The sequence below is a fragment of the Geotrypetes seraphini genome, chromosome 14 (assembly GCF_902459505.1).
Source record: "Geotrypetes seraphini chromosome 14, aGeoSer1.1, whole genome shotgun sequence".
NCBI lineage: Eukaryota > Metazoa > Chordata > Amphibia > Gymnophiona > Dermophiidae > Geotrypetes > Geotrypetes seraphini.
In genome coordinates this window covers 7,401,692-7,426,915 of record NC_047097.1, presented here as the reverse complement: position 1 = coordinate 7,426,915, position 25,224 = coordinate 7,401,692, and the positions used below count along the sequence as shown (strand labels likewise).

General features: G+C 41.7%; 1 protein-coding gene across 5 annotated transcripts in view; it reads left to right on the top strand.

Moving 5' to 3' along the window:
• Positions 1 to 25,224, top strand: part of MYO9A (myosin IXA) — a 517,771-nt gene that overhangs the window by 341,773 nt on the left and 150,774 nt on the right. For all 5 annotated transcript variants that reach the window (XM_033919771.1, XM_033919772.1, XM_033919768.1 and 2 more), the window contains 4 exons: positions 3,720 to 3,842; positions 8,005 to 8,154; positions 9,387 to 9,706; positions 23,218 to 24,918. In XM_033919771.1, coding sequence (XP_033775662.1) covers positions 3,720 to 3,842; positions 8,005 to 8,154; positions 9,387 to 9,706; positions 23,218 to 24,918 — 2,294 coding nt within the window. The remainder of the gene's footprint in view (positions 1 to 3,719; positions 3,843 to 8,004; positions 8,155 to 9,386; positions 9,707 to 23,217; positions 24,919 to 25,224) is intronic.

Below are 25,224 nucleotides of genomic sequence, written 5' to 3'. Positions count from 1 at the left end.
ACTTAATCCCCAGGTACGTTAGATAGAGTGGGAGCCCACCAAGACAGTTAGGGAATGCTTGAGTACCTCAATAATTTGTAATCTGCATGGATATGTGGAATATAAATTATTTTAAAGATTTAAAATAAAAAATATATATATATATATATTATTCCACAAATGGCTGCTAAGCAAATTATAGTACATTAAAACCTTGGATTGCAAGTAACTTGCTTTGCAAGTGTTTTACAAGACAAGCTAAACATTTTATTAAATTCTAACTTGATATACAAGCAATGTCTTGCAATACAAGTACATACAGTATGCACACATCACAACTGAGCCGATGGTTCTCTCTCTGACGCTGCCAAGAGTGTAGTGACTGTTCTAAATCAGAAAAGTCGTGCAATACAAGTGCATACAGTATACACACGTCACATCATCACAACTGAGCCAATGGTTCTTCTCTCTCTGACGCTGCAAGAGTGTAGTGACTGTTCTAACATAGTAAAAACATAGTAACATAGTAGATGACGGCAGATAAAGACCCGAATGGTCCATCCAGTCTGCCCAATCTGATTCAATTTAAATTATTATTTTTATTTTTCTTCTTAGCTATTTCTGGGCAAGAATCCAAAGCTTTACCCGGTACTGTGCTTGGGTTCCAACTGCCGAAATCTCTGTTAAGACTTACTCCAGCCCATCTACACCCTCCCAGCCATTGAAGCCCTCCCCAGCCCATCCTCCACCAAACGGCCATGCACAGACACAGACCGTGCAAGTCTGCCCAGTAACTGGCCTAGTTCAATATTTAATATTATTTTCTGATTCTAAATCTTCTGTGTTCATCCCACGCTTCTTTGAACTCAGTCACAGTTTTACTCTCCACCACCTCTCTCGGGAGCGCATTCCAGACATCCACCACCCTCTCCGTAAAGTAGAATTTCCTAACATTGCCCCTGAATCTACCACCCCTCAACCTCAAATTATGTCCTCTGGTTTTACCATTTTCCTTTCTCTGGAAAAGATTTTGTTCTACGTTAATACCCTTTAAGTATTTGAACGTCTGAATCATATCTCCCCTGTCTCTCCTTTCCTCTAGGGTATACATATTCAGGGCTTCCAGTCTCTCCTCATACGTCTTCTGGCGCAAGCCTCCTATCATTTTCGTCGCCCTCCTCTGGACCGCCTCAAGTCTTCTTACGTCTTTCGCCAGATACGGTCTCCAAAACTGAACACAATACTCCAAGTGGGGCCTCACCAATGACCTGTACAGGGGCATCAACACCTTCTTCCTTCTACTGACTACACCTCTCTTTATACAGCCCAGAATCCTTCTGGCAGCAGCCACTGCCTTGTCACACTGTTTTTTCACCTTTAGATCTTTGGACACTATCACCCCAAGGTCCCTCTCCCCGTCCGTGCATATCAGCTTCTCTCCTCCCAGCATATACGGTTCCTTCCTATTATTAATCCCCAAATGCATTACTCTGCATTTCTTTGCATTGAATTTTAGTTGCCAGGCATTAGACCATTCCTCTAACTTTTGCAGATCCTTTTTCATATTTTCCACTCCCTCTTCGGTGTCTACTCTGTTACAAATCTTGGTATCATCTGCAAAAAGGCACACTTTTCCTTCTAACCCTTCAGCAATGTCACTTACATACATATTGAACAGGATTGGCCCCAGCACCGAACCCTGAGGGACTCCACTAGTCACCTTTCCTTCCTTCGAGCGACTTCCATTAACCACCACCCTCTGGCGTCTGTCCGACAGCCAGTTTCTGACCCAGTTCACCACTTTGGGTCCTAACTTCAGCCCTTCAAGTTTGTTCAACAGCCTCTTATGAGGAACTGTATCAAAGGCTTTGCTGAAATCCAAGTAAATTACATCTAGCATATGTCCTCGATCCAGCTCTCTGGTCACCCAATCAAAAAATTCAATCAGGTTCGTTTGGCACGATTTACCTTTTGTAAAGCCATGTTGCCTCGGATCCTGTAACCCATTAGATTCAAGGAAATACACTATCCTTTCTTTCAGCAACACTTCCATTATTTTTCCAACAACTGAAGTGAGGCTCACCGGCCTGTAGTTTCCTGCTTCATCCCTGTGACCACTTTTATGAATAGGGACCACATCCGCTCTCCTCCAATCCCCAGGAATCACTCCCGTCTCCAGAGATTTGTTGAACAAGTCTTTAATAGGACTCGCCAGAACCTCTCTGAGCTCCCTTAGTATCCTGGGATGGATCCCGTCTGGTCCCATTGCTTTGTCCACCTTCAGTTTTTCAAGTTGCTCATAAACACCCTCCTCCGTGAACGGCGCAGAATCTACTCCATTTTCTCGTGTAACTTTGCCAGACAATCTCGGTCCTTCTCCAGGATTTTCTTCTGTGAACACAGAACAGAAGTATTTGTTTAGCACATTTGCTTTCTCCTCATCACTCTCCACATATTTGTTCCCAGCATCTTTCAGCCTAGCAATTCCATTTTTTATCTTTCTCCTTTCACTAATATATCTGAAAAAATTTTTATCTCCCTTTTTTACATTTTTAGCCATTTGTTCTTCCGCCTGTGCCTTTGCCAAACGTATCTCTCTCTTGGCTTCTTTCAGTTTCACCCTGTAGTCCTTTCTGCTCTCCTCTTCTTGGGTTTTTTTATATTTCATGAACGCCAACTCTTTCGCCTTTATTTTCTCAGCCACTAGGTTGGAGAACCATATCGGCTTCCTTTTTCTCTTGTTTTTATTGATTTTCTTCACATAAAGGTCCGTAGCCATTTTTATCGCTCCTTTCAGCTTAGACCACTGTCTTTCCACTTCTCTTATGTCCTCCCATCCTAAAAGCTCTTTCTTCAGGTACTTTCCCATTGCATTAAAGTCCGTACGTTTGAAATCTAGGACTTTAAGTATCGTGCGGCCGCTCTCCACTTTATCCGTTATATCAAACCAAACCGTTTGATGATCGCTACTACCCAGGTGAGCACCCACTCGAACATTAGAGATACTCTCTCCACATCATCACAACTGAGCCGATGGTTCTTCTCTCTCTGACATTGCAGGAATGTCAGAGTGACTGTTCTAAATGAGTGAGGTCTTGCAATACGTATAGTATTTTGTATTAAAGTTTTTGGGTTGTGGAATGAATCGTCTGAGTTTCCATTATTTCTTATGGGGAAATTCACTTTGATATATGAGTGTTTTGGATTACAAGCATGTTTAAGAAAGAATTATGCTCGTAAACCAAGGTTTAAATGTATTTTGTATTAAAGCTTTTGGGTTGTGGAATGAATCGTCTGAGTTTCCATTATTTCCTATGGAGAAATTTGCTTTAATATACGAGTGCTTTGGATTACAAGCATGCTTCTGGAACAAATTATGCCCTTAAACCAAGATTTTACTGTATATATAGTGGATGCCTTTTATACGCGTAGAATCGCACTAAACATAATTCTGATCAGTGTCAGGTATTTTAGGCACCATATATACATAGAAATAGACCTCAGTGTTTAAATTGGCATTTAGGGGAAAATTCTATAACCAGTGCCAAAATTTAGGCATCGGTAGGCACCCTGCCAATTCCTAAGTAATTGAAAAATTCAGGCAGAAACAGCAGTGTTGAAGCACCTACCGAAGCCTAAATAAAAGGCAGCTGAAATGGCCACTGGAATCGCGGATAGGTAGCTGCTTTATACTGCAGCCTTTTTTTTTAATTTGGATTTTAATCCCTCTCATTTTTCAGGAGTTTGTGGACCATTTTCATGTGCTGCTAACACAACATGTGATCCCCTCCAAACGCAACATACAGGAGTTCTTTTGGAGAGAAAAGCAAAGCCCAGATGACTACCAAGTGGGGAGAACCATGGTAAGGCTAATCTTACCTCTCTCTGCAATATAAAGTCAAGCTAATATAGAGCTAAATAATATCATATGACCTGACTAAATACATATATGTGTATGTTATATAGGGAACCAGTATACAATAAATGTCAATAATCCACTTGCATGAAAAGGTCTATATTCAATAGACTATTAATCGTTGTTATTGGACCTGTCAATTAGTCATATTTTTAAATATATTTTTTAACATATTTTAAAACATACTAGTTATGCAATAAAAGGTCTCAGAGTTAGGGAGTACTACGCTTATAATCTCATTGATATTCACTGCCAGCATAGATGTAATCAATATACATACTCCATCCTTCAATCACTGGCCAAAAACCTGCTTAGTTCATTTTTCCTATTCAAATTTTGCTTATAATCTTTTTATCCTTTTTTTAGCCTTTTATTTTAAACTATATCTTATGACTAATTCACTCCACAGTAAACTTCTGAATACAGACCATTTCAAAGTTTGAAAAAAGCTAACGAGACTCCTTAAGTTTTATTGCTAATATGTTATATAGGGACTTTATGTTACATAGGAAAACCTACAAATGGATTTACCCAAATCCTTGAACTTGGGATAGGAGCATTAAAAAATGAAAACTTATCTTGAAAGAATATGCATTTTCATGAAGACAACCCTGGAAAACCTTGCCCAGATCCAGGGTTTTTTCTAAGTTTATGTATTTCAGAGATTGCATCTTAATTAGTTGGCAAAAGCGACAGGTGCTTGCTTCAATACAAAACTATATACTTTAATTAATTTTGGCACTACTTTTATTTATTTATTTGATTCGATTTCTATCCCGTCCTCCCGGGAGCTCAGAACGGGTTACAAGCCAACATTCACAGAAGTTACATTTGACAGTACATTTGGTGATACAATACAATACTATACAATATAGTCACAAAAGGGCAAGCCTGGGTAGTATAGTAACTTGAGAACAGTCATAGGGAATTCCGGAGGGGCATTAAAGAAAATTGGACCGGGGGTCTCCAGCTGGTGGTTATTGGCGAGAGAAAGATCAGAGGGAACTGTTTGCGGTTGGACTTTAGTTGAAGAGAAAGGCCTTCACTGCTCTTCGGAAAAGGTCATCAATGAGTTCTGAGATCTTGAAGGGGGAGTTGGTTCCAAAGCTGTGGGATGAAGTGGCTGTAGGAACGTTTGCAGGTGGTTTCCATCAGGAGAGATCTTCCTGGGGGGATGCACAGTCATCTCTCTGCTTTAGAGCGGAGGGGGCGGGTAGGGGCATATAGATGTAGCTTGGCATTTATATAGGCTGGGGTGGTGGCAAGGAACCTTTTATGTGCTATTATAAAGGTCTATAATGTGCAGCGTTTGTTGATTGGTAGCCAGTGTTCTGTGCGGAGAACTGGGGAGATGGGTGTCATAATAGTTGAGGTTGTATAGGAGGCGGATCGCTGTGTTTTGGATTTGATGGAGGCACTTGAGTTCCTTTTTTGGCTACTCCATTAAATATGGAGTTGCAGTAATCCATCCTGGAGAGAACCTAGGCGTAGATGAGTTGAGTCAGGTCCGTTTTTGAGATGTAGGGTTTGATCTTTCTCAGTTGGCGGAGGTAGTAGAAGGAAGTGGAGACCACCTGGGAGATGTGGGTGGATAGGGACAGGTGGCCATCCAATGTTACTCCAAGGCTACGTACCTGATCTGCTGCTGTTAAGGAGGTGGATTCCCATGATAGTGTTGGGCTGGTGTATTTGGCGTTTTTCATTCTGATCCATAGGAGTTTGGTCTTAGTGGCATTCGCTGTAGTTTGTTGTTTGTCATCCAGTTTTTCATGTCGGAAAGTCAAAGTTGGAGGTTAGCAATTTGAGCTGATCGGTTTGCACCTAGTGGGAGGAGTAGTTGAATGTTGTCGGCATAGGAGTGGATTTTAATGTATTTCTGAGCTATATTGATGACTGGCCTGATGTAGAGGTTAAATAGGAGGGGGGACAGCAGGGCACCTTGGGGAACACCATATTTGATAGGTTTGGATTCTGACTTGTTTGATCCTAGTAGGACTATTTGAATTCTTTGATGCAGGAAAGAAGTGAACCATTGGAGGACAGTGTCCTTGATTCCAAGGTCAGAGAGTCTGCGTAGCAGGAGTTGGTGGTCCATGGTGTCAAAGGCAACGCTTAGGTCTAGTAGCACTAGTAGGGCATCGTTGCCTTTGTCAAGTATTGACCAGCTGTTGTCAATGATGTCTAAGAGTACTGACTCCATGCTATGGCCTGCACAGAAGCCGGTTTGAGAAGAGGAAAGGGCAGCTCGTTTTTATATGAAAGGTTGCAGATGGTGGAGCACTATTCATTCTAGGAGTTTGAAGACAAATGAGAGGTTGGAGACTGGCCGGTAATTACTTGGGTTGTTAGGGTCGAGGGTGGGCTTCTTGAGGGTGGGTTTAATGATTGCCAATTTCCAGCTGAGTGACACCTCTCCAGTGGAAAGGGAGGAGTTTATGATGGGAAGGATGGATTCAGCCATAGCATCTGTGGTGGCTAGTAGGAGGATGGTGCTAGAGGGTCTGAGTTCTCTCAGTGTTTCAAGTACTTCTACTATGTTTTATATAAGATAGAGGCAGAAACACATTCTTTCTCAGATCTCTCTAATTTTATATTTTTATTGGCATCTCTAACCTGTAAATAGTACTTCAAAGTAAAAGCAAGTTAAAATCAAATACTGTATAATGTAAAAATATAGATAAAAATAATTAGAATACACTTTTCAAAAGCCAACCCAAACAGTTCTTGACATTCTTCCTGAAGGCTAGTAAATCAACTTCCACTTATCTCAGTAAGTAATAAATTCCAAAAGTGTGAGCCTGTTACTAAAAATATTTAATGCCTAAGTAGTAGCCTTTGGAAACAACTAAACAACGGGCACTCCAATAGGTATTGCTCACTTGAATGCAGCTGCTCCTGGAGGGAAGATAGTTTTATACATAATCTTCTCTACCCCACTATCTCAGAGGAGGCTAATGCAATAAGAAACATTTTGCTCGCTGAAACAGGCAGCATATTGTCACATAAGGCTGAAGTCATCCACATGCATGGATGTGGATCACTTCAGACTGCTTGGTGTTAGGCATCATTTGGGAGGAGTACAAGCTAGAATTCTTTTGATCCCTTCCGGATCTCTTCGTAAATTCTTCTGCAGAAAACCAGACAAAGCCTCCAAGATTCTGGCAACAGTACAGAGGCTTAGATATCTAGGAGCCATAGAGTCCGTACCAGAAGGTGGGTGGGGCTCGGGCAGATACTCAGTATACTTTATCATGCCCAAAAGAGACTCAGGTGACTGGAGACCGATCCTGGATCTGAAGTCAGTCAATGCAGCCCTCAAGATACCCCACTTCCGCCTGGAAATGGTCTGGTCAGTCATTGCATTTGTCTTACCTCCCTAGATGTAAGGGAAGCTTATCTGCATATTCCCAGCTCACAGAAAGTTCTTGAGGTTCCATGTACTAGAACGACATCTCCAGTTCTCTACTCTTCTGTTTGGACTAGCTACAGCTCCACGTACCTTCACCAAGATAATGGTTGTAGTAGCGGTGCACTTCCACAAAACAGGGATACAGGTGCACCCTTACGTGAATAATTGACTAATATAAGGGTCCTTTGAAGAATAAGAATCCACAAAGAGCAAGTAATTCTGGTTACTCCAGACTACCCAAGATGGCTGTGGTATGGAGACCTGTTGCATCCACAGAGGGTCAAGGAACTCAGGCTTCCCTGTCATCTGAAACTCCTTTTGCAAGGCCCAATTGCCCTGCAGGATCTAGATCACTTTGGTCTCCTGGCTTTGCTGTTGAGTGCAGAGCCTTAGTGCACAATTGCTATTCAGACTTGGTGATAACCACCCTACTAAGATCTAAGAAGCAGTACACTTTGGCAGCCTATAAAAAACATACAGTTAAATACATAACACAAAAACAAATTACATACCATCATCAAAATAGAAAAACTTCTAATACCATACCCACTTGCCCTTCTATCAATTAAAAGCACACAAACAAAAAGAGACGACTCAATAATACTTCTATGAGTGAGATTGTACAGTTTCTCCCTTTCATCTGTTGGTCTTAGAAAAAGCTTGCAGTCTTTTTTATCACTGTCTCTGGAAAACACCTTAGGTTTTCATGAAGGAGAGGGAACGTCAGCATCTACAGGATATGCTGCACCAGGAAGTCTTGAGGCGAATCATACTTCTTCAGCACTGGTTTCGAGCCATGATTTATCGGAGGCACTTCCTGAATTTGCGGCAGGCAGCCCTGGTTATACAGGTACAGTATAAGGTGCTGGCAATGTATGTAAATTCTTTTATTTGTATCACATCAGATAACAGTTGCTTCCATAGCACATGGTGGGCTAGGACATAGACACAGTATGAAAAGGAAGAGGTAGCGCTCTAAGTCTTTTCCAATACAGTAGGGAGAGAAGGCAAAGTCAAATAAATAAGAGAATAGTGATCAAGAGGATTCAACACAGCACTGGCAATTCTGTTGGTGAAATGATTCTAAACCAAAGGTGTCTCAGCTTGGGGCAAATCTGGTCTTCATGGTGTACTACTGGGAAAGAGGTAATAGCAAAAACCTCTTTTATGAAGCCACATTAGCGTTTTTTATTGCTGTCCTTGGCGGTAAAAGTTCTGACGCTCATAGGAATTCTGAGTGTCAGAGCTTTTACCTCCATGGCTGTAGGTAAAAAACACTAAGGCGGCTTCATAAAAGGGGAGGGGGGAGTTAGGTGCTTTGATTGGCTAGGCATGCCAATTTTGGCACCTATAGGTGCCATTTATAGGATCTGCACCTTCAGCCTCAGAATGCATCCTGTAACGGTGCAAGAAGTATTCCACACAGAAGAAGGGCAAAATTCAGACAGGTGATTGACACAGATAAAATGCGACCATCTCTGGGAAAAGGTGAGTACAGTCTGAGATCCAAAATGTTGAGAGAGGTCAAGTCCATAAGCAGTATAAAAAGGTTACTTGATAGAATATTTGTAGCTTTATAAATTTTTCACACAAGAAAAAGGATGGTGTTCGGATGGTTCTATGAGTATTACATATTATTTGCTCTAACAGAATTCTTTTTGTTTGTTTGTTTCTGGAGACTTTTAAACCTTTTTCTAGAGATGGGTGAATCTCTTCATAAACGTGGTTAATAAATCCAAATAAATTAAATGGTTTCATCTGGATAAATTGTTTTGAAAATTGTCCTTCAAGTGTCTAATAATCTGGAAAGCTTTACGTTCCCTTTTTTTGTACTACTATTTTTATAAGTGTTTGTTCAGGGCACGTGTTTCTCTACTGATCCCAACACACACACACGTTCATTATTAGCAAAACATCAATATTTATTTATTTAATTCATTTTCAATCTTGCTCTCCCCAATGAGCTCACTTAACCTACATAATCTACAGTTAAGTGGTTACAATTTATCATAGCTACAGTACAAGTTTTTCCATGCATTAGGTTTATCTTCTTGTTCTTAATTTAGTAGGTTTTTTTTTCAGAGATGCTGGCGTAATTACAGACGGAGAAAACTTGCAAAGGAGCGAGGCACACAGGCTGACCCCCTTGTGCTCAACAAAGCAGTGTTGCTCATCCAGTCATACTGGCGAGGATACGTGGTAAGGAGGAAATTCTTGCAACAACGGTCTGCAGCCTCCATTATACAGAAATGCTGGCGGGAACGCTCAAGAGTCTGGCATGCTGCAGCCACTTCCCTGCAAGCAGCATGGCGAGGGTATCATGCAAGGACACTGTACAGATCTCAAAGAAAGAAAATTGTACAACTGCAAGCAGTTTGTAGAGGCTATCAAGTACGGAAAAGGTAATACTTTCAGATGAGGAAGAATGCCCTCATTTATTGTTAACACATCTTATATTCAGCAGATTTAAACATATATAATCAGGTAAACAAAGTAAAACATTTCCTAATAAGAATAAAAATAGGATTAAAATAGCCATAAACACACACAATGTATGTGACAATTGCACACACAGATTTATAGAATAGGCATACCCACATGGGTGATGATATAACAAATTTCCATTTACATGTGTATGTTCTTGTGCTATTCTATAAAATTGGTGCATTAGTGCCATGGTGTGTAACAGCAAATGGACTATACAGTGGGCGGAACATGGGCATATCATGGGCATTCCACCTAGCAATGCACATACCTTATTGAATAGTATCAGATGTGTATATTCTATAGCTGGTTAGGCATGCCTTAATGCCATTATAGAAGTGTGCCATTATAGAAGTGTGCTGCTTTATCGCTCCGTCATTTAGATTCCTCTTTAGAGAATTGCCCCCAAAGTAATAAAACACATTAAAATGCAGCATCTGAAGCCTGATGGACATAAAGAAGGACATTTTAGAAGTAATTACACATGGAAATAGTAGTAATTTAGAAGTAATTACACATGTAAATGACAGTTTCAGAAAGCCACTATTTATAATTATAGATGGTCGGAATGCAGTGATTTCAAGGTGGTTTGGGTGGACCAAAAATATATATATGTGCATTTATCATTACCATTTATGTATAAAAGAAAATCTCTGATGGTCTCTGCACCAGCTCCAAGGCATGCATGGATTTCATCAAAGTGCTCACTTCAGCCAGGTACTGGAAAAAGTGATAGGGTAATTTTGCTTAACCTCCTGTTTGTTGGGGTTTGTTTGGTTTTTGTTTTTTTTTTTAAATGTTTCAAAATGTTAATTTAACCTTATGGAGCTTCACATCTTAATATTCACCTCTTTTATTTTTTTGAAATGAGTTCCTGGCGATATAGGTCTCAGCACTTATATGTTAAGGTGTTGAAACCTGATATTTCCGCATATAATCATCGGCATCTGTGCACTGGAGATGCTGAATGATGCTGCTCTTTATCCCAGGACAAGCAGGCAGCATATTCTTGACTGATGGGTGACGACACCGACGGAGCCCCGGTACGGACAATTTTAGAGTGATTGCACTCTAAGAACTTAGAAAGTTCTAGCTAGGCCGCACCGCGCGTGCGCGAGTGCCTTCCCGCCCGACGAAGGCCCACTACTTTGCAGCTCAGCACAAGAAAGTTGAAGTAGGAAAAAGGAGCTGCGGGGGTCCCAGAGGCAGGTAACAGTCCCTCTTGCACCATACTTCACCAGAAATAGCCCTCCGAGCATTTTACTATTCACCATTGGCATTATTCTTGGATATTCAATGCTAGGGCCTGTCCAGGTTTTTGCAATGAATATCTTTTTTTTTTTTTTTTTTGTAGCTGGCTAAGTCAGTATTTAGTCTTTGACCACATAAGCCAAGCCACTTAAATATAGGTTACTGTTTATGTTATTATGTAACCAATTTACTTATACGGTGAGTTATTTAACCCAATTCCAACCCTGGAACACCCACAAGTTTGCTGCTTTTGAATTTGGCACTAACCAGTCATTTTCAGCAAAGATAACTGATTAAGTGCCATTGGAAATGATCAGATAGCCTTGAACAAGCGATTTAAATGGGTTGGTGGCCATTTCCAGCTGGTTAAATCATTTTGAATATTAGACAGTGAGAGAACTGGGAATGTCTAGTCTCAATGTTTTCACCTCTTCTCCTTCACTTTTTTTCCCCAAGATTGGAAGTAATTTGTTTTGAGTTGATTATCCTCTGGCAGACTATTCCACAGTAAAGGAGCTGCCAAAGAAAAGATTCCCTCAAAATGACAGGAACAGGAATGAGAACTAACTTTTCCTTACCGAGTTCAAAGTATGCACAGGGGAATAAACTACATTGCAAGTCTTAAAATTACTAGGAACACATTCTATCAAATTACTTTTTGTACAAAATTCTTGTTCATTTTTTTTTTTTTGATCTTCTAATTTTATTTTGAACAAGTTCTTCAATTAAACAACAAAAAGTTTAGTTTAGGGGTTACTTTTCAAGTGTCTGTGGGTATTTGCAAAGTCTTCAGATGTTTTCTTCTGTGCTATTTGTATCAGTTTCCAAAGGAAAAACACACACATACTTTTCTTTTGAAAATTTCCTAGAGAAAAGAACCCACAAAGATGTGCTCAGCAATGCTCCCTCTAAGGATTGGTTAAGTGCATGCAAATTTGTTTTCATGTGAGCAACAAGTTCTAAAAAAATTTTTGTGTGTGAGCCAACTGAAGCAGCAACAGTCCTGAACTGTGAACCCCCTCCCTCCCTCCCTAACCCGAAGCAGCAGGTGGTCAGCAGAGGCAATGCTGAAAACAGGCTATTCAAGGCCAGCCCCGTCAGGGCCTTTCCTCTACTGTGTCAGAAGTGATGCATTAGAGGAAAGACCATGCACTTAACCACATAAATTTTAACAGACAACTGGATATTCAGTACCGATGCCCGGACATGGCCCAACATTGAATTTCTGGGAAGACAGCTGGTGGTAGACATAAACATGCTATAACCACTGCTGGCTGAATATTGACCGGAAAATGTATTCTACAATACCTTTATTATTTGGGTATTTTACTTATCAACTTGGTCCCAGCCTCTCCTTTCAACTTTTCTTGTGTCATCTTCATTTAAGTTCTTTTCCAGGATCTCATTTTTATTTCTTCTTTCTTTCTTTCCTCTCTACATCTGTCTCTGACATTGATCATTCCCTTTAATCATTTTTCTCTTTTCTCTACATCTCTGCTCAGCAGCTAAATTTTACTATTCACTCACTTTCCCCTTCTCTCAACTTCTTGTCTTCAGTTTCCCTCTTTTTCACATCTAACCTACCTATGAGCTTTTCATCTTCCACTCTCACCTCTTTCCAGCCCTCGTTTATCTTTCTCCAAGTCTCATTTCCTTACCAACCCTAGCTCATTACCTGTCATTCAAACCCACCTTCCATCCAGCCCCCTTCTATTTTTTCTTACCTGCTACCCATTTTTTTTTTTATTCCCTTCAATGAGTTGTCTGTTCTTCTCCAGTGCCTTTCAACATTTTTAAACTTTCTCCAGTTTCTTCATCATTTTCCAGTTATCACCTTCTCTTTTTTCAGTTTTCCTCCTCAGCTGCTTCCATCCACAAATTTTCTTCCTTACCCTCTTTTCCTCCATTCTTATCCCTTTTTACCACTTCCCTTTCTATTTCCTTCCATTCTGATCCTTTCATAGGAACATAGAAACATGATGGCAGATAAAGGCCAAATGACCCATCTAGTCTGCCCATCTGCAGTTACCATTATCTCTTTCTCTCTCTAAGAGATCCCACATGCCTATCCCATGCCTTCTTGAATTCAGACACAGTCTCTGTCTCCACCACTTCTTCCGGGAGACATTTCCACGCATCTACTACCCTTACTGCTCAATGCTTCTTCCGGGAGACACTTCCACACATCTACTACCCTTACTGCTCCATGCATCTACCACCCTTTCTGTTCCTCTCTCTCTCTCTTCTCTCTCCTTACCTGCACTCTGAGTTCCTTCTCCCCCTCTGTCATCTCCCATTGCCCATCTTCAGTCTCTGCATGAGCCCCTAGCCCTCCTCTCTCAGCCCCAGCAAAAGCCCTATCTCCCTAATCCCCCTTCAGCCCACTTCTCCCATCTATCCCCAACCCCTGTGTTATCTCCATGTGCTCCTTTCCCAGCCCTAACATCAGACCTTTTTCCCAGCTCTAGTATGAGTCCCCTTCTTTCACCCCACATGCTGCCACCATCTTCCCCCTACTGACATCCCCTGCCTATTTTATTTTGGCATTCCTTTCCATACCATATTTTTATTTGTTAACCACAGTATATCAAGACAATAATAAACCTAAATATAAATTGGGTCCAGTTTTATGGAATTTGCTTCCATTTGCTCTTAAAATTGAAACATCCTTACCAAGATTTAAACAGGCCTTAAAAGCCTATTTATTCCAACAGGCCTTTGGTTGTGAGTTATAGGTTTGTTTTGGGGGGTTTTATATGAGGAAGCCATTCAGGAATATAATTTTAATGTTGGTTTTTAGTGTATAGGTTGGGTTTGTGTGATGTTTGGTATTGTGATTGAAGAGGATACTAGAGGGTCTGACCTTTGGGTGGCTTTGGGGTTGGTCTTTTTCTTTTCTTATGGAATTATTTTCTAAATAATAAGACTGTGGTATATGAAATGAATAAAAACCTGTAAACTTGTAGTAAGACTTGCTAAATCCATTCATGACTGATGCTAGTAATTTGATATGTTTTTTAAGTTAGTTATTTTTTAATTTTTGCTTAGTAGATATTAATGGGGGGGATCATATTTACTGTGATTTAAGTAAACAGAAAAGGCTCCTACATGGTTAAATCATGCTTACTAGACTGGTAGTAGATATTCAGCAGAATGTAACTACAGTGTGCCACTAAATATCTGCTCTGACCACAAAATTCTCCAATTAGTGTCACGGTGGTCTGGGAATGGAGTCAGGGTGGAGCCAGGAGTTACCTGGCACTGCTGGTATTCAGCAGCAGTAGCCAGATAACTATCCATATAACTTAGGACAGCAAAATGACTATCTTCTTAACTAGGTAGCTATCTGGATACTGCCCTTAAATATCAGCAGCGCCCATATTACTACTACTTATCATTTCTATAGTTCTGCTAGATGTATGTAGTACTTTATATTAAAACATTCAAGAGACAGTCTCTTCTCAGTAGAGCTTACAATGTAATCAGACAAATAGCACAAAAAGAGGGTTGAGGAGTTTCTCAGGCATGGATGTTATGCAAGTGAGTGGAGGTTAGGAGTTAAAAACAACCTCAAAAATGTGGGCTTTTAGCCTGCATTTGAATGCTCCCAGAGGCAAAGCTTGATGTATGGATTCAGGAACATAACTTCCAATGGTCACTCCAGACCCAAATAATCTGCACCAGTTATCAAATAGGAGCCGACACTAAATATCCAGGTCCAAGTCAGCTGGCTGTGACCAGTCTTTCTAAAAATACCAGCCACAACTGGCTTAATATTGCCCCCGTGTTTAATATTAACTGAATTTATTTGTGTCTTGCATTCCATACTAAGTTGAGCTATTATCCAATGAGACCTCGGTTAACAGTTAAGGTTGTCCTGTAGTTTGAGGATTGCATGGCTCTCTTCACAAAAACAGGGTTCTGATATATATTGTTTACCAAATTTATTGGTAATTGAAAATCTGGTTATTTATTTTATAATGGAAAATTTTTGCTATTTTATATAAATTGTTTTCTGCAAATTTTGTAAGTCAGTATGGTTTTTACAGTTTCTTCGTTTCTTTGTTCACTGCAATGAACTGAAAGGTATTTGCAGTCTAGAAATGGAAAATATATCTTATAGCAGCTTTACAAAATGGATTATAGATTGATTTGCCAGAAGTACCATGTTAAAAAAAAATATTTGCAGTAAAGGTACTTCCTCCCTGTCTAATGTATATATCCATTATTGAATGAAAATTGTGCTGGTATCAATACTTCTAAAGATCATTGACTAGTAATATCTTCCAAGATGCATATAGTAAAATTTCTAATTCTAGTACCACACTCTATTCCTGAACCGGGAAGGGGGGGCTAGTCAATCCCTTCTCATGAGAATTCTTGTAGAGAGCCTCATTAGGAGACATGATAGAAACCTTCAAGATCATGAAGGGCATAGAAAGAGTGGACATGGACAGATTTTTCAAATTACGGGGAACCAGAAGCACAAGGGGGCACTCGGAGAAACTGAAAGGGGAAAGGTTTAGAACAAACGCCAGGAAATTCTTTTTCACTCAGAGGGTGGTGGATACATGGAATGCGCTACCGGAGGATGTGATAAGCAGAAGCACACTACAGGGCTTCAAAGAGGGTCTGGACAGATACCTGGAGGACAAAGGGATTGAGGGGTACAGGTAGGAGTAGAGGTAGGTAAAGGGATAGAATTAGAGGATTAGAGGCAGTTACAAAATTAGTCATGGACACTGTTCAGGCATTTGGGCCTGATGGGCCGCCGCGTGAGCGGACCGCTGGGCAGGATGGACCTCTGGTCTGACTCAGCGGAGGCAACTTCTTATGTTCTTTTCCTCCACCTCCACCTCCACCCCTCTGGAATGTCCTCCAGTTCCTCAGTTGTCTCTCTACAAGCGAGGTGGTAGGAGCAAGACTTTTCTGTTCATGTTTATTTTTCAATTATATTTGGGTTTTTTTGACCATTTGCAAGGCTTTTTGGTGCTGCAGAGAATCCCAATCTTGGGACATTTCTGATTGTGAGAGTGCGTAGACTCATTTGGACAGCCTGCATTACCCTGAAGGACTGTGCCTTGGGAGTATTGCTTGTCTCAGGTTCATCCACAATGGGCTTGAGTGCAGGTTGAGTGGCTCCTTGGCAGTTTTCTCAGGATCGTGACTGACTGATTTCCTCCCCCCCCCCCCCCCCCCCCATTTGCGTACGTGAGGTCCAGTGGGAGTTGATGTCTCTGGCCAGTTTGCTGGGCCCAAGAGGCAGTCTGACGACACAAGCAGTTCAGATTCCAGGCTTGTTGAGGTAGAAATTCTTCCTGTAAGCTGTTTACAGGTTCAGCACTTGCAGTTCCCCGCACACAATATGGCACTGTGAGTAAAAGGTTGATAGCCTGAAAAACAAAATCAGAGGGGGTGGGGGGTCTTAAAATCATTTTGGGGGGTTCTGGGGTTAGAATCAGGTTTACTCATCTCTAAAATCCCCAAATGCTAGTTTTTGGACCCCAGTGTAGCTCTCCTAGGCCATTTTTGGAGCTAAAATCACTGTCGAGGTGGCCATCTTAGATTTCCCAATTTGAAAATAAAAGCCTCTATCTGCCTTAAAAAAACTTCGATTTTGCTTAAAAACAGGTTTTATGGAATTCTCAGTCCAGGATACATTCAATTCATGCCAAATTTGCGATGGATGGCCATCTGAAGATCATCCGTGTCCCATGTGCCACGTGACATGTAAGAGGGAGTGGGGACCACTGACTTAGTCTCCTGTATTCCCTTAGGGGGTATTAATGCCCAGATGGTGTAAGAGCCAGGAAAAAAGCCCAGGTTTGAGCCAGGGAGCAGTGCAAGTGCAACCATGGCACAGCCACAAAACTCCAGAAAGGAGCTCATGAGTATCCATAGGGGCTGTCTGGACATCTTGGACAGGAGTTTACCCCTGCATTCATCAATATGATGTTTGAAGCTTACAGGATTAATTAGGGTCATATGCAACCCTTGGAGATTGCAGCCATATTGGTGCTGGAGGTTCCTCTTATTCCCCCCCCCCCGTCCCATGAGCACAATTCCCCAGCAACAGTGTCATGCACAAGATGGGGAGGTCCAGTCTGAGGAAGACTGGGCTGGAGAGGACTGTCTTTCAATGCCTTTACTCTCTCAGTCAGGATCCTCTGTTTCAGGAGATGCTGCTTCAGCTCTAGGGGCCAGATCTGAAACTGGTAGAGGCTTCGATCTTGGAGAGGACCCAACTGTGCGCAGGCTGTTCATGCCTTCAGCACTTTTAGGTGATCATGGAATCCCTCAAGGAATTAAAGATTGAGTCTCCCCAGTCCTATACTACACAATGCTCGCTTATAAGCAGCACAAAAGCAAAAGACCACCTGTTTTCCCTCTCATCAAGATATTACAAATATGCTCATGGACCATTGGGCCCAAGCCATGGCAAGGCTCTATCCAGTGGATGCTGAATTTAACCAGCTCTTTGTTCCACTGAAATTGTTTCTCTGGTGGTGCAGGTTACCAAGCATTCCTCCATGCCCAGTGAAGCCAGTGTCGTATTAAAGGATGCTCAGGACTGCAAGCTGGATTTTGTTCATAAACAGCTCCAAGGCCGCAACCTCAGTTTTAAAAGCAGCTGCAGCGGCGTCTTATGTTGCACAGGCTTGCCACTCCAAGTTGTGCCGTGATCTGGAGGCAAGTGCCAGGAGGGATCACCAGTTTCTAATGTCTGGACTGGATTATGTAGCGGATGCTCTGTATGATCCTTTCAGAGTCATGAGTAAAATGTCTGCTTATTTCACTTCCACCTCGCATCTATTTTCATATGGATCAGACCCTGGGCAGTGCAGTTCTCCAAGGTGACCTTGTGTAATTTACCATCTAAGGGATGTCTACTCTTTGGAAAATGTCTGGATGATCTTATGGCCAGTGTGTAGGATCGCAAGCTAAAGTCTTTACCATACAGGGTCAGGTTGCTGTACTTTTTGGACTTCCAGCCGATATCGCCAGTTCTCAGGAGGGCCTTTGTGCGAGAGATCTTTTCAAGACTCCAAACAAAGATTTGGAGGAGCCAGGCACCTCCAGTATTCAGGATCCCTCTCCACCACACCTCCTAAGAAGCAGTTATGATGCCAACCCGTCAACCCAGCCTCCACGCATCGGAAGACGGTTATCAGCTTATTGGGGGATGTAGGCAGAAATCTCCAAAGATGACTGGGTGCTGGATATTATACAGGAGAGGTACAAGCTGATTAGCGCACTGTGCCAACCTCGCTCTTAGGTGTTCAGGAATAATGACAACTGCACAAATATTTTCCAGTCAGTTATTTTTTATTAGCTTTTTCAAGAACATCTTTTGAAAGGCATTCATGCAGTGGAGACCCTTCAGGCGTGTAATTTGCACCTCTCCTGAAGCAAGGCATGGTCTCAAAGAAGTCTATACTCGTGCGTTCCTTTATACCTTCACACTGACCAGTATGACATCATTCCTGTCAACCAGTCAGCCAACAGAGGCTGTCCTTAGGTTTTAACAAAGAAAATTCCTCTTAACATAGGAAACGTTTTACAGATCATATTTTTGTTTACACCAATTTCTGAATGCACAACACATTATAACATACCCAATGAACACTTTGTAATTCTCAAAAAGTTTAAATCAAACCAGCCTTCTGACCAAAACTCAGCTTCAAATTTCACTGAACCACATTCTAAGTGGGCCATAAGTGCCCTCCCTTTACAGCTTCAGACTGAAGAGAGTTTCTATGGTAGGCTAACTGAAAGGAAAGATAAGTTAAACTACAGATGTGGTCTTCTCAGAATTTCTCCTTAAAGTTTCTTGAATCTTATATATGTAAAACATTTGAAATTAAATACAAATCATTCTATCACATCATTCTCACACATAGGGATCCCTTCACCCATACACAAGCAACCCTCATATTTCATTCCTGATCAATACTGCATTCAAAACCTATTCAAGAAAGATTTTCTGCTATACCCAGCATTGGAATGTGAAATCAAATATGCTCCAAACTAACAAGCTCAAGAACATCTGTTATCAATTAGGCCATGAGGATCAAGGCGGGAAACTGCACAAAGACGCAGAGAGAGACAGAAAGAAACATGGAGGCAATTTAATACCTCTATGTGTGTATTATTTATACACCTATTTCCATATGATCCTACCCCACCTAACACCTCATACAAATAGTGAATTCCCATTTTCCTATGCTATATATTGGTTTCCTGGTCTTTTGTTTATTATCCTGATTTTTCGATGTTTTTAATGTGTTTGCATGTATATAAGACCCTCTGATCAGGACTAGAAAGGTCTCTGTCACACCCTGCTAATGTTTCTGCATAGTTTGCACCAAACCAGGCCTATACAAAGCTCAAGTTCTTTCGTCCCCTCCCAGACCCTTTTCTAATTCTCCGGCTGGAAGACTGATTAAAAAAAAAGCGGCCAAGTCCAAGCTGCGTTGCAAAGGCTTCTGCATCTGCAAGCCATAGAGCCCATGCCAGAGGAAGACTTGGGCTCCAGATGATAATCGATATACTTCATAGTGCCCAAGAGAGGCTCAAAGAACTGGAGGCTGATTCTAGACCTCAAAGCAGTGAGTGTGGCCCTCAAGATACCAATTTTTTGACTGGAGATGGGGAGGATATGATTGCATCAGTAGCGCCATGGAAATTTCTCACCTTCTTGAATTTGACGTAGGCTTTTCTGTACATTCCCATTTTTCCAAAACATAGAAAGATTTTGCGATTCCATGTGCTGGAACAATACTTCCAAATCATGGCCTTGCCCTTTGGGCTGACCTCAGCACCACAGACTTTCACCAAAGTATTGGTGGTGGTTGTTGCAGTACACCCACACAGAGTGGATATACAAGTATGTCCATATCTGGACAATTGGCTAATAAGTGCCTAATCCAATTCCGAAGGCAGACTAGCAGTTCAAAGAGTGATTCAATGTCTGCAGAAGCTGGGCTGATGCAGATCTTGGAGTATCTGGGAATCTGGTTCAACACAAGCGAAGACAAAGTGTTCCTCCCAGAAGCCCACAGAGAAAAGCTTCTGCATCAGATGCAGGAATTACGAAGCAAGACTGCTCTGATGGCCTGGCATTATTTGCATGTGCTGGGGTCAGTGGTTGTGACTATGGATGTAGTCCCCAGGGCAAGGGCACACTAGCATCCGCTCCAGGATGTGCTCCTCTCCCAATGGTGCCTGCAAAGAGATGCACTCCAGCAGCAGCTGCCTTAAACAGTGGAAGCTCATGGCAGTCTAACCTGGTGGTTGGAGCCCCAGGCTCTCACCAGAGAAGTTCCCCTTTGCATCTAGTCCAGTAACCCATTCTTACGGTGGCCAATCCAGGTCACTAGTACCTGGCCAAAACCCAAAGAGTAGCAATATTCTGTGCTACTGATCCAGAGCAAGTAGTGGCTTGCCCCATGTCTTTCTTAATAACAGACTTTTCCTTCAGGAAATTGTCCAAACCCTTCTTAAAACTAGCTACGCTATCTGCTCTTACTACAACCTCTGGCAATGTATTCCAGAGCTTAACTGTTCTCTGAGTGAAAAAAAATTTCCTCCTATTGGTTTTAAAAGTATTTCCCTGTAACTTCAAGTGTCCTCTAGTCTTTGTAATTTTTGACGTAGTGAAAAATCGATCCACTTGTACCCGTTCTACTCCACTCAGGATTTTGTAGACTTCAGTCGTACCTCCCATCAGCCTTCTCTTTCCAAGCTGAAGAGCCCTAACCTTTTCAGTCTTTCCTCATATGAGAGGGGTTCCATATCCTTTATCATCTTGGTCGCTATATGGGTGCAGGGCACATTGCAAAGGGGCATCTGGTTCAGGGATGCTGGTCCCTTTCCCAGAGAGAGTGGTCGATCAACCGCTTTGAACTTCGAGCCATCCGCCTGGTTCTTCAAGCATTTGGGGGCACCAAAAGTTCTGCTCTACATTTGGAAGCCCATCTCTTAGCATTCTCAGCAGCACATGTGGCAGGAGTGGACAATGTGCTAGTGGATTTCCTCAGCTGAAAGACCCTAGATCCCAGGGACTGGTTACTTTCTCAGGAAGCCTTCACCTGCATTGTGAATCACTGGGAGTGCCTAACATTCTAAATGATGGCATCGTCAGGCAACAAGCAGGCAGCTCAGTTCTTCAGGTGAAAATACTAGTCAGGAGGCAAAGGCCTGGACGCCCTGGTTCAGCCCTGACCAAAAGCAGGTCTTCTTTACACCTTCCCTTTTGGCCCAGGATAGGCAGATTTCCATGTGATCATGGCGCACCAGGGGCTGGTGATTCTAGTAGCACTAGACTGGCCATGATGACTGTGGTATGCAGATCTGGTCCGTTTACAAAGAGATCAAGGTCTTAAATTTCATGTCATCCCCAACTAATTACACAGGGTCCAATTGCCTTGTAGCATCCAGAACGCTTTGGTTTTACAACATATCTCTTGAGCGTGCAGTGTTGGCACATAAAGGCTATTTGGATGGAATGGTCTCTACCCTTCTAAGATGTAGGAAGAAGGTGACTATAGCAGCATATGTGAAAGCCTGAAAGTGCTTCCAAGCTTGGTGTGCTCAGAGGAGCAAGGACCTGAGATCGGCACCAATCTCTGTGGTGCTCACCTCCCTGCAGGAAGGTCTGGAAAAAGGCCTAGCAGTTGGCTCCCTAAAAATTATTGCAGGGCTTTCGTGTTTTGGGCCTAGCTGCACATCCAGAAATGGCCAGGTTTTTGAAAGGTGCCTTTCACCTCTGTCCTGGTGTGATAGCCTTTTACGAAATGGAGTCTTAAATTAGATCTCTAGGCACTAGCTAAAGTGCCCTACAAATCTCTGGAACAAGCTTCTCTGATGGACTTCAACATCAAGATGGTGTTTTTGGTGGCGATTGCCTCAGCTCAACGAGTGTCAGAACTACAGGCTTTGTTATGCAGAGATCCATTCCTCAGAGTTTCGGATTCAGGCATGGTCTTATGCACAGTCCATCTTTTTTACCAAAAATGGTTTCCAGCTTCCACATCAACTAAGTATACTTGCCTGCCTTCAATCCCTTGGGACTGAGAAAGAGTGATTGGGTGTTGAAATGAGCATGGTGAGTAGATGAGCATGGTGTCCAAACAGTACTCTGCATTCAGATCATCCATTCTGTTAGTAGGCTCATTTGTCCCGCCTAAACTCGAGGAACTGCTTTGATACATCCCACAGGTTCAGGAATAGAGTGTTTGTCACACTAGAAGGAAACATTAGATTCCTACCTCAATAATCTTCTTTCTAGTAGACAGACACTCTATTCCTGAAGCCTACCCTGTCTCCTTGAATGTGCTGGGGCATCTGGACATTTTATTACTTTCCTTTATCCAATTTTAACAAGGATAGATGATGCAACTACTATATTGATGAATCTAGAGGGGTATCTGTAGAATCTCCCACACTGTTAGTACAGGTAGCGTTCAGGTTGGTGGCTTGTTTTTTTTCACCTTATTATGTATTGCAAATAGTTACGTTTTGTTTTATCTGTTATATGTTACTGATATGAGCAGAACAGATATGTTTCTCGGGGAGAGTCCCCGTACCCCTCCTTTATTCTGTTTCTTCTTAAAGGGTGACCATGTGCTTTGGTACGACTGAGGAACTGGAAGACAGCCCAGAGGGATGGGAGATGGAGCAAAAGAATGCTAATGAGGCTGTCTACAAGAATTCTCCTGAGAAAGGATTGACTAACCCCCACAGGTTCAGGAATAGAGTGTTTGTCTACTAGAAAGAAGATTATCTAGGTAAGACTGTCTACAAGAATTCTCCTGAGAAAGGATTGACTAACCTCCACAAGTTCAGGAATAGAGTGTTTGTCTACTAGAAAGAAGATTATCTAGGTAAGAGCCTAATCTTTCCATATATATAGGAAAGACTGATCACCAATTAAAGCTATCAGTTCAAAGAAATGCAGTACTTTGGAAAAGAGACTGCTGCTTTATAATTTATTCCCACATTCCTTGGATTTCAATGGTTATAATCCAGTTGCCCAACTTGTGGCATGTAGTCAGATTATGGTGTCATTTGCAATCTGATCCATCTCTAACATGCATTACAATTTTGTTTTGTATGCCATCTAAAAATATTTGACAACTATGATTAAGAAAATTCTTCTGTGATTATTTTCTTGCAGGTATCATACTTTAGAAGGACAAATGTTAAAAGAACAGCAGCTGGAAAATGATCAAAGGACAGGAGAAAAAGAAAGACCTGATACTGATATCTTTGTGGAAAGTAAAATTTCAGAACCTTCCAAATGTGAGGACAGTTCGTTTGAGAAACGATTAAGGGCAGTAGAGGAACATAGAACCATAATGGAGAATAACAAAGTAGATCTGTTTAGGACAGTCAGTGAAAATTCTGAAGATTTGCAGTACAATCATCACAAGAAAGCAAGCTGCCAAGGTGATTTGGAATTGGAAGAGGAAGTGGTCATAAGAGAGCGGCCCAAATCATTGGAGGATCTCAACCAGAAAAAGGTGGTGCGGGCCAAGAGAGAGAATCGGAGAATGCGGGAATTGGAACAAGCCAAGTTTAGTTTGGAATTGCTTAAAGTTCGAACCACTGGAGGAACAGTGTCTCCTACCGAGCAACGACGATGGTCCACAGAGCTTATATCTGATGATCTTAATTCTCCACAGGGAACTCCTGAAAGTGAAAGTTCCCATGGGAGTATGGAATTGTTAAGTTATGAAGATAATATAAATAAAGAGGACAGTACAGTTGATTTAGATGAACTAGTTTTGACTGTGACAGAGGGTGAGATGGACTTCTCAGATAGCAACAGTTCCAAGCCTGCTGGGCAGACCCCTACTTTTAATGCAATCGACATAGATTTCAAAATGTCACCAACCAGAAGGAGAACACCTGAGCAAGAGATGCCAGAGCATGCTCCAGCTAGGACTAGTGATTACATTTCAAATAATAGGTTGCATTCTTGTCTACCCAGTAGCTTGCCCACTTTCTATATACCATCTCAAGAAACCCTCAGAATAACTCAAGAACCATTAGTGAACACTGCAAAGAATATTGAGATGAAACAGGAAAATCTAATCATTCCAACAAGTCCAAAAGAGAGCAGTGAACTGGTTGGGGGAAACCTGACAACACACATTGCCAGTTCTGCAGAGGAGGCTCTCCTTGAGAGTTTTGAAGGAATCTCAAACAGATATTCTTCTGACTCTGTGCTTAAGAAGCTAGAACAATTGAATGTGGAAAAAGAAGAAAGACTGAAGCAATTGCAGCAGCAGAATGAGAAAGAAATGATGGAACAGATCCGACGGGAGAAAGAAGTCTTGGAGAAACAGAGAATAGCCTTCAAGCAGCATGATAAGGATGTGCATGAGAAGCAGAGGACAGAGGTCTTACCCAAGACTGATCATATCAAACCACAAGATCCCGCGCAGGAAATTTCATTCCAGACTTCAAGAAAAACAGTGGACCGACCTCATTCTGTATTTGTTCTAGACTGTCAAGGTAGAACAGAGCACAGTGTACCCTCTGTTCCATTAGCACCCTCTACCGCTGTGGATATTAAAGGTCTTAGTGTATCAACTGGAGGGAGAAAAGGAAGTCCCACTATGCACTTTACACCTAGAGATCGGCCTGTCAGCATGTTCCCGGAGACAAATGATGGCCCACCTGGAACAGCCCTGGAAATGACTCAAGTGGATAGGTGGAATACAAAGCTTCCTGGAGAGCCAAAGGACTTCTCGAGCAGAACAGAACAACTCAGGAATTCTCGACAACAGAGCCAAGGAGCAGACAGCTCCACCACTGACAGGACCAGTGTTATATTCTTCACACCTAAAGAAAATCACATCAGTTTCCCCAAGTAAGTAACATGATTATTATATAGAGCAGGGGTGTGTAGTAAGATTTATGGTTGTACTAATCAGTTACATAAACAAGTTACGTGCCTGTCTTAGTTTTCTAGGGAAGACCATAATATCTCATCCAGGTCCAGCAAGCTTTGCCTACTTACATGACACAGAGACCCAGGCTATGAGAAATACTTTATTAGAAATATAAAAATATAATTCATAAGCCAGCAGCAAATAATGATTATTGTTCACAAAATAGCCAAATACATATATGAAACTCAGTACATAATTATCACACCACACTTGCTAGATAAATG